The sequence below is a fragment of the Lytechinus variegatus genome, chromosome 8 (genome assembly GCF_018143015.1).
Source record: "Lytechinus variegatus isolate NC3 chromosome 8, Lvar_3.0, whole genome shotgun sequence".
NCBI classification, from domain to species: domain Eukaryota; kingdom Metazoa; phylum Echinodermata; class Echinoidea; order Temnopleuroida; family Toxopneustidae; genus Lytechinus; species Lytechinus variegatus.
This window is the reverse complement of record NC_054747.1, coordinates 3998348-4008191: the sequence shown is the minus strand read 5'-3', so window position 1 is coordinate 4008191 and position 9844 is coordinate 3998348. Positions and strand designations below refer to the sequence as shown.

Here is a 9844-nt window from a genome sequence, read left to right as displayed (position 1 = left end):
AACAGTGTCTGAATGAATGCTCATTTTCCAGTGCAGAGCCACTGGTGACATCCCCCATATTCACTTGTTTCAAGAAAATATTTAGTTATTTCTCAAATAAGACCATGATTATCCCATTCATGACATTACTCTGGTATTTATTCATGGTTAGATTTTATTTGGCAATGATGAAATCATCCAGTATTAAGAAGAAAACAAAGCATTTCTTGACTGAAACAAGTTCAAGTTCATTTCTATGCATCATGTGCATCGCACGTACGGACGCACGTACGTGACGTAATTTTAATCTCTATTGTGATTTAATCTTAATCGCCCCGTACGCGAAAAAAATGGCTCGAAATTGAACAAAATTCAAGGGCATCTCAGCTTGCAAAAAGGCTTCGACAGCCCTTGCGATCCCCCGCGCTGCAATTTCACTTCAATGCACAGAAAGGAAATCAAATCAAGTTTCACAACGAACGAAAAATCCGGAACCCTTCGAAACCCATTTTCCAAAAAATACAACTAAATAAGGTAAAAATTTAAGGCAGCTCAAGACATTTTAGACTTACCGATTGTTTGATGGTTATTTTCGGAAGATTTCTTGGAATTTGAGGCACAAAAACGGTGTCAGTAGCTCACGAAAATCCTAAGCAACACGCTGGCGCGCGAATCGTTCATCGCATGGGGAGACAATCACAAAGGAAAATTTTCATATTCATCCGCGCTGACGGAGGCTTAATTTTGACGATATCACATCGCGATGCGATTGCACTGATTGACAAGCGAACGAAGCTTACGTACAAATTTTTGAGCACTTCCGCGACAGCGCCATCTAGTGACTACGGCCGTGCCTAGTTGTGTGATTGGTCAGGAGTTATGCAAATAAGCCGGGGGTATATGCAAATACGCCGTGGGTCAGCAATATGCAAATGAGACTAAAATTGGCGGGCTCGCTAGTTTCCCGTGGGCGGGGGTTGAATAGCTGAGCGGTCCCTCGATTGGGGCCGGGAACGATCGGGTCGGCGTGCACTGCCAGGTAAGGGGGTATTGTGCTGTCGGATGGTTCGCATCCAGAATTCGGGGATGTCGATCCCGCTTTCTCAGTTGAAGTTGTTAGGACAAAGACGTATACTAATAGCCTCCTTAATCCTGCGTGTATACCAATGTCTTTCTTTGGCAATGCAATGTACACCCTCCCAATCTGGGTGGTGTTAATTGCTTCTCCCAACAAGCCCAAGCATGTTCTGCCACCGCGGATGTGTCGGTTCGCTGTAACCGAACATCGCGCTTGTGTTCAGAAATGCGTTCAACTAGTACTATCGGTCGGGCTGTCTCTCCGATGTAAGACCCGTCACACATCCCTGGCAAGGAATGTTGTATACTACGCCATCACGTCTGTGATCAGGGATAGGGTCTTTGGGGCGTACAAGCTGTTTGCGTAAGGTGGTGTCCGAGCGGAAAACCGTTCGGATACCGTGACCTTCTAATCGGCGTTTAAGTTGTTGTGAAAGGCCATCTATGTATGGCAAGACTGTACAAGTCTTGAAAACCTTCTGATCCCTTGGTGGTTGTTTTTTCTTGAAAGTGTTCTTGATAAAATGGCGTGGGTAGCCGTTGCTGTATAAGGCGCCACGTATGTGTGCTCTTTCTTTCGGGAGTCCAGGCGGGTGAGTTATATGTATGTATAACTATTCCAGACCAACATAGTATGATGATAATTGATATTAATATTATACAATTACATGTAATTTTGATTTTATTTAATTTGTAACGAAAATAAGTGATTACTGAAAGTTCGATCATTTACCAGTAACTTTTTGTCAAAATACTTCTGATTTTTTTTTTTTTAGAAAGTTGATCAAAATAAAAAATGACATACAATTTAGCCATTTTTGTCATGTATATCAACAGATCATGACAGATCAAGAAAAGGCACAGGTGCTTCGAAGAGTCCAAAGGGTCTGTGCCCATATCAAAACAAGACCCCAACCCCAACCTATCAACAGTTGGTAAGAACAGACTTAAAACCAAGTAAGACATTCCTTGCACTTATATTTATACCCTAAATCCTCACCAAATCATGCGAAATTTCAAGTAATTTTTTTTTAAATCTGACATGACAAATTAATCTATTTTCTCGAATAGAAAAAAAAGGTGTAAGAGGCCAGCTTCTCTCCCAATAAAGTAGACATAGCACATTGAACCATGGGCAGATGAGCATTTGATATGTTGTCAGAATGTAGGTTCAAAATTCTAATACGAGAAGCTTCTATTTTCCCAAAGAATATAAAACTTCATTTTTTTTTTCAGAAGAGTAAAAACAACATTTACACGATGACAAACATATTGAAACAAATTTTAATTTCAAAAAAATGTATTTCAGTCAGTAGACAGGTCCTCAAAAAAGGCTGCTTTCTTCCAAGTGATATTCCTATATCTAATGAGCAGAGTGCAGATTTTCATTGTTCTAAATATAAAAAATTCATGTTTTTAGTATGCTGTACATGCAATTGTGGAGAAGAGTCATTCTTTCATGTCATGGGTTTGAATTCATTCGAAACCTTTGTGCAGGTATAACTTGTGATTATAAAAAAGGCTACAAAATATTCTTTGATCTGAAGAGAGTAACTGTCTGTACACTTTATTCTTGTTTGATACCAAATGATGTTTATATCATGATGAAGCTGAAGGTCAATGCCTTAAATGATATAGGACAGGGGTTCTCAAACGTTTTCCTTTAAGGGCCAGATGGGACTCTAATGAAACCCGAAATGGCCAGAGTGAATGAGAAAAAAAAAACTATTGTGCCTTTACCTTTACAAACAAAGAGTGCAAAGCATTTTTTAATGATTTTTTTTAGTTAAAAAACACATCTTTTTTATTTGCAATCCATTTCTTCTCTTTTCTCCTTGTTTTACTGTATGTTTCACTGTATGCCAGTGACTCTAATAAAGTTTCTCCTAAGTGACAATGTCTGTCAGCAACAAGTTTTAAATTTTGATTTAAAACTTTGAAAATTTAAACTTTAATTTAAAAACTTAAAAATTTGAAACTTAAAAACAATTTTAATGTCATGGTTTTACTATCCATTGAATTTTTACACAATTGTGAATAAGGCATTTATCTATATTCATTTTGTTTCCATGTATTTTGATTATGTGTAATATCAATATATATCTACCAATTTCAATACTGGGCCATTCTCTTCTAAATGTTGTAATATTCAGTTGAAATATTTTACTCAATATATTCCCCAATTGCATATATTGTTTAATCACTGAATTAGTATACGATTTATAATTGATTACGTTTAATCATGAATGATATTAATTTGATCTCAATTTGAGTAGCGATTGAATGACGTTAGTGTGATTTTATTTTTACCATATATTAACCCAGATAGTTCAATTTTATTTTAAACCTGTGCAATATTAATCTATAAACAACCAGTTTCAAATTACAAGCATTCTTGTATAATACTATTCAATTCTAATAAATTTCTAGTGATATCATACTTCCTAGATTTCATTGTTCGAACGTACATACAAGCTATGATTAATTATGTGATTATGACTTAATATTTGATCATAATCTGATTTGCGGTTGTGTATGTTCAGTACCTATATTAATTCAATTTGCGCAATTTATATTGTTTAGTTTTCCTTTTAAACTCTCATGATTTAGACACGAACTTTCAATATTTCGAATGATACCCATTCCATGAGTCTATGCTATATACAAATTAAAGTCCGAAATACTACAACTTATTCCCAGTGAACACACTTTAATTTCTCATTGATAATTGTTATAAAAAGTACTACTTTCAATTGTGCATGCATGTAACTATCTCATTTACTATTTATTTCTTGAATCAAATGTTTAATTGTATTATTTATTTTATCTTGTACATACATTGTAACCATTGCAATTCAGTCTTTGGACTGCAAGAATGGATATTTTCAATGAAATCCTTCTATCAATCAAGTTGATTAATACCCTGTCACAAAATGATTGCCAGCCGTAGGCGCTTGTGCAAATGTGCCGTGCATTTCTTAAAAAATGTACATGTACTCATTGTGGAAAATGCACATACTCACCTGTCTGCAGACATGGCCATATGCAGTTTTTTTCGGGAGGGGAGAAGGGATAAGATAACACTTTTAAGCAAGAAAGCGAAGAAACCGAGCTTGTCATTGGGGAGCTTGTGTATGACACAAAGGATTTTTATTAGAATTTTATTTTTCACGATTTCTTCAAAAATTCTTATTATATTGTGTCCATGCAATGTATATAGTTTAAGTTTATTTTACAAAGCGTGAAGGACTTTAGAATAAAGTCAAAATCAGAATTGTGCGATGCTGGCAAGATTTTGTATACAAATTAAAAAACTTAAAAGGGCGATTCATGAAAGTTGTCGGCACCGACTAAACTGTCAGTGCAGACAATTTCAGTGAAATCCTTGGTCTTGATTGGCTAAACTACACTGGCCTCTGACTGTTGCTATGGAGACTGTCGGAGGAAGACAAGTTTTCAGTGCTGACAACTTTCATGAAACAGTGCCCTGAATTCTATAGATTTCCTCGAACTGTACACAACATTTGAACGTACATGTATCTTTACCCCAGGACCAATGTTTGTACCAAATTTTATAAGTAGTTTAAACCAAAGTTTTTTATCAAATTTTTGGCAAATCATATGTTGTTATGGATGTTTTCATGGCAATATGATTTCAGACATGTGTGTGCACCAAATTTCATGAGAATTGGTTAAAAAGTGAAAAGTAGTTCGAACCAATTTTTAAAAATTGTTTGCCATCATATAACAATAGCCGATTTTCATAAAGCATTTTTTCCCCAGAATGGCTCAAAGCGCGTTACAGCATATTATTATCATCCCGGTCATTGGATAAATTTCAATGCCGCACGCAACTATGGAAAGCCAGCAAAGTCAACATGCAAATTGCATGTTTTTCAAAAGAAATTATAGATTTAAATGTATATCCATAAATCTATTGATTTCTTGACCATTTCATGTGTTCTCCTTTGTTTAAAAAGGACATTCTGAAAATTTCCTGGAGAAAGAATTATTACACTGATGGATTTCCATAGAGTTACGATTAGATCAATCGTAACTCTTTGTAAGACGGGGCCATCGGGCCTTACCATACATCAAAGTACTCTGCAGGGGAAACTATTATTTCTGTAAACTGGTTAACTCTTGTGTGTGTTCCTTAATGTCGAAGAATATTTGAACCAATATCTGCATATGAAGGTCAAATTCAACTCCCTTTAATCTTTCAAAAATGACATAAAAAGAACAAGGAAGGTCAGGTTTTATCTTTCTCTTAAGAAAATTATTCTTCATTTTAAAGAAAACACAACTTCCATCTAACAAGAAACTGTATACGCTAGGTACAGAAATAAGATCTTTGGCTTGTTTTTTCCTGGTGGTAATTTGGTTTCCATCTTAGTTTCGGGTCTGTTTCATAGGGAGTTAAAACTGTTGACATTGTGGCAAATGCTATTGTAACAGGAATCCTCAGCGAATCACAATCAAGGTTTCCATGAGAGTTCCAACAATGACAAAGTTCCTGTTTTATGAAATGAACCCCAAGACTAGAATGTTGAATGCATAGATCATAGTAATAATAAAAAAAAAGGTCATTTAGTTGTGGCATGTCTCTTTTTCAGATACTAAACGATTGTCGGACTGGAATATGGGCATTTGTCTCACAAGATTTCAAAATGTGGGAGTGTGTAATCTTTTGCCTTCCATCTGGATGTTTAAGATCCAGAGTAATATTGTTGATATAAAAAAGAGGAGTACATGAACTTAATTTCCGCAAGGAAGGCAATGAATGGCCATGGTACACGCATTGGAGTACATTGTGTCAGAACTAAATCTTGCAGAAATACATTCTTTCCAAGAACAACCATCTTTCAATAACAATCAGAGCTTGGAATTCATTGGATCCTGATATATGCCTGTAGAGAGTTTCAGAGTGGACCCTGATATATGACAGTAAAGAGTTTCAGAGAAGCATTCTGACCCACATGAGAGCCTCACGCTGGCGATTTACACTCTACTGCCCTGACAGTGTTTACCTCGAATGTTCAAAAGAAATTGGATGATATTTCGTACGGGCACTCTTTCTTAAGAGCTTATAGAGTTATAAGACTGATAAACCTCGAAGATATCAAGGGAAATTTGTATCCATTGATGGAGGTTTTGTGATAATCATGAGATGGAGAGACCAAAACATGAACACTAGAAAAAGTATATTGCAGTGTGAAAGGGACTTCCTCAATCTTCAAGAATAGTTCTTCTCCAAAAGTCTTCTGACTATATTCCCGAGACTAAAATCTTGACATCACTTGCAAGGAATGCCCTGGGTTTTTTTTTTAATCAAGTGACAAATTGAAGGAGACATGTGATGAAGGCGGTATCTTTCAATTCTCTTGGTTCAGGATCTTTTCGGCAGGAATTTTCAAACAGTTATGATCTTTTAACGGTCTTATGCAAATGACTTATTAACAAAGAAAACTAGTCCAATAAAGGCTATAGCTGACAGGAAATTTTGATTGCTGCAAGTAAAGCAAAGAAGGTATTGCACTCACATCAGTTGTAAGACTCAAAAAGAAAATCACCCTGATCACCTATCTGATCGCAACAATCAATCTCAAGATGGCTAGTATACCCCTGTATACCCTTTTCTGTTTCTGTGTGCCATTCTTTCTTTCTGGAGGATTGTCAATGAATTATGACGTATTAGGAAGGAATGGATCGCCAAACTGGAGCTCGGTCTCTACTGGTGGGTGCCAACTTACTCATACCAGCCGTGGTATCGAAGCCCGCTGTAAAAAACTTAGTCTTCATTTTGTTCCTAAAGGCCTTCCATACAACACAATAGTGATTGATCTCTCTAGGAACGTAATTGAAACCCTCTACAACAGATCTTTCTCCTATCTCCCAGACATCATCAAACTTGACCTGTCTTTCAATGACATCACTTTGATAGAAGATGGTACCTTTAAGCCTCTGGGTAATCTCACAGAATTAAACCTGGGGGGTAATCACATTGAGTCTCTACCAGCAGGTTTATTTCATTCAAATAAACTTCTTTCGGTTTTCAAAGTTTTTTACAACCAATTGAGTTCATTCCCTAGAGAAGCTCTTCCAACGTCTAACCACATGAAAACACTTGATCTGACTCACAATCCCAAAATATCATCCATAAAATCTCTTGACTTTGCACCTCTTCAGAATAGCTCACTGATGACACTTGACATAAGTTTATGTAACTTAATTAATCTTCCAACCAATACCTTTTCAGCTTTAAAGAGCATTCAATATTTAAATCTTGACTACAATCATCATATGGAGGAATTTCACATCTCTTCCATGTTAGGAATCAATGAAATAAATGATCTACGCTTATCATCCTGCAATATAAAGAGTATAATTCCACTAAACAAATCTTTTCACAATCCTCATGGTTCCCTCAAAATACATCAGATAGGTCTTTATTGGAATGACCTGATCTCCTTTCCAGATTTTGTATTTTGGGGATTAAATCAAACAAAGGTCCTGAGACTGGATCATAATAAGATCTCTACTCTATCTAACTGTACATTTTGTGGACTAGACCAGTTGACTGATTTAGATTTATCGCATAATATTATAAGATACCTACCTCAAGACATGTTCTTCTGTAATAAACAGTTGAAAAAGTTGAGACTTAATCAAAATCTGATAGAAAGCTGGTCTGGCAGTACAGTTTCTAACCTATGCTCATTGAATCACTTAGACCTATCTCATAACAAGATACAAAGTATTGGGAGCACTACCCAAACACATCCCTCTTTGGAATATCTAGATCTTTCTTTTAACAAATTTGAACAGGTGCATGCGTTTTTTCTACAAAGCTATCCTAATCTCACATTGCTAGACATGTCCTACAATGATATGTTTTGGATTAGTCCTCAGGTCTTCTCAACTCTATCCAACTTAAAAGAGCTCTACCTCACCAATGAACAATTCAATATGAAAGTCTTTTCCATTGCTTTCCAAAACATGCGTAATATTTACACATTGGATTTGTCATCTGCAATGCAGTACAAGACTTTTGACGCCTGGCTGTTAACAAATTTTACATCTCTTAAGAGATTGTTTTTATGTAAAAACAACTTACAGAGCAGACATTTATTTAATACTGTGACTACTCAATCCCAGTTTATAAGTCTTGAAACGTTGTTGACACTGGATTTGAAAGAGAATGACCTGGATATGTTAGCGCCAGGAACCTTCGACCCCCTTAAAAAACTTGAAATATTGCTCCTTTCTCAGTCATCTATTAAAGTGTTGGTTTCAGGTGTTTTTGAAGGTCTGACCTCTCTTAAAACATTGGATCTCAGTGAAAATCATATCTCATCATATTTTGAAGATATATTTCCGAAACAATCTCAACTTAGTCTCTTGAACCTGAGCAATAACAATGTTAATCTTTTGCCCGATACACTATTTAATACAAACCCACAGTTGCAAAGTCTTTACATTCAACAAAACCAAATAACTACGATAAAACAAGGAACAATGTTTCCTAAAAATTTCACAATAGATGCATCAGGAAACCCCTTTGTCTGCACTTGTGACTTGCGCTGGTTTCTGAAGTGGCTAAGCTCTAGCAACGTTGAAGTCATCCATCCAAATGATACAAATTGCTCACAATCTTCCTTCAAAGACATGGTAAAATCACCAATCCTGTCATTCAATCCGGATAAATACTGTGGCATTAACATCCTTCTTATAACAAGTGTGTCTTTCGCAGTTCTTTTGGTTGCAGCCTTTTCCTTGTTGGCATACTGGAAGCGATGGTGGTTCAACTACAAGGTGTTCCTTCTTAGACTTGCCATTTGTGGCTACAAGGAGTTGGTCCAGGACTTTGAGGACCAGGACTATGAGTACCAGCTCAACCTGATGTACCAAGAGGAAGACGAGGAATGGGTGGATGACATCATGAAGCCAGTTCTACAGGAAAGGTTTCCACAGCTTGAGAGAGTGGCCTTTGGTGACAACGACCTCCACCTCGGGATGTTCTACATCAATGCTCTCCATTATGCCGTTGAGAACAGCTTCAAGACAGTTATTCTGCTAAGCAAGAATTCTGTGCGTGAAGCCTGGTTTATTACCAAGGTACGTATCGCCCTAGAGGAACTCAATGACAGCAGACTGGACAAGATCATACTGTTTTTCCTTGAGGATATCGAGGATGACGATCTCCCATACCTGGTCAGGTTGTTTCTGAGTAAGAACAAACCTTACATGCTGTGGACGGACGATGAAGATGGTCAAGAACTATTCTGGGCTCAGTTTGAGAAGAGCATGAGAGGAAATAGGCAACTCAATAGTGTTATTCCTGTCTAATTACACGACCTGTTATGTGTAAAATGTTGGCCCACTTATTAACCGATGTGTTAAATCACTAGAGTAAATAAATGATCTTAAGGGGGTCAAATGTAACACAACCTAATATATTAACACTAGGCATATTCGAAAAGTATTAAGGCTTATGCCACCCTAAAAATAGTTATTCCTGTTCAAAGGTAGGAACCTAATCTCTGTATCCCAGAGGAAATGTGGGCTATGTACTGTTATTCATTCTGGGGAGCGTTTCATGAAAGGACTTGTCGGACGTTTTATCCGACAAGTCCCATTTTATCCGACAGTTACCATAGTAACAGTGCCTCACAGCCAATCAGAGTCAGAGAAAGATGTCAGATCTGACAACTTGGCGGACAAAAATGTTGATGAAACGCTCCCCCGATCAATCTTCTGGATCTGTATGAAATTTATGACCCTTGAC

The 9844-nt window shown here is 36.8% G+C and overlaps 1 protein-coding gene across 1 annotated transcript; it reads left to right on the top strand.

Annotated features, from left to right (window-relative positions):
• The first annotated feature begins 8574 nt into the window (after positions 1-8574).
• LOC121420589 (toll-like receptor 4) lies at positions 8575-9420 on the top strand. The gene has a single exon (XM_041615252.1). The coding sequence runs from the start codon at positions 8575-8577 to the stop codon at positions 9403-9405; it is 831 nt and encodes a 276-aa protein (XP_041471186.1). The 3' UTR covers positions 9406-9420.
• The last annotated feature ends 424 nt before the right edge of the window (positions 9421-9844 follow it).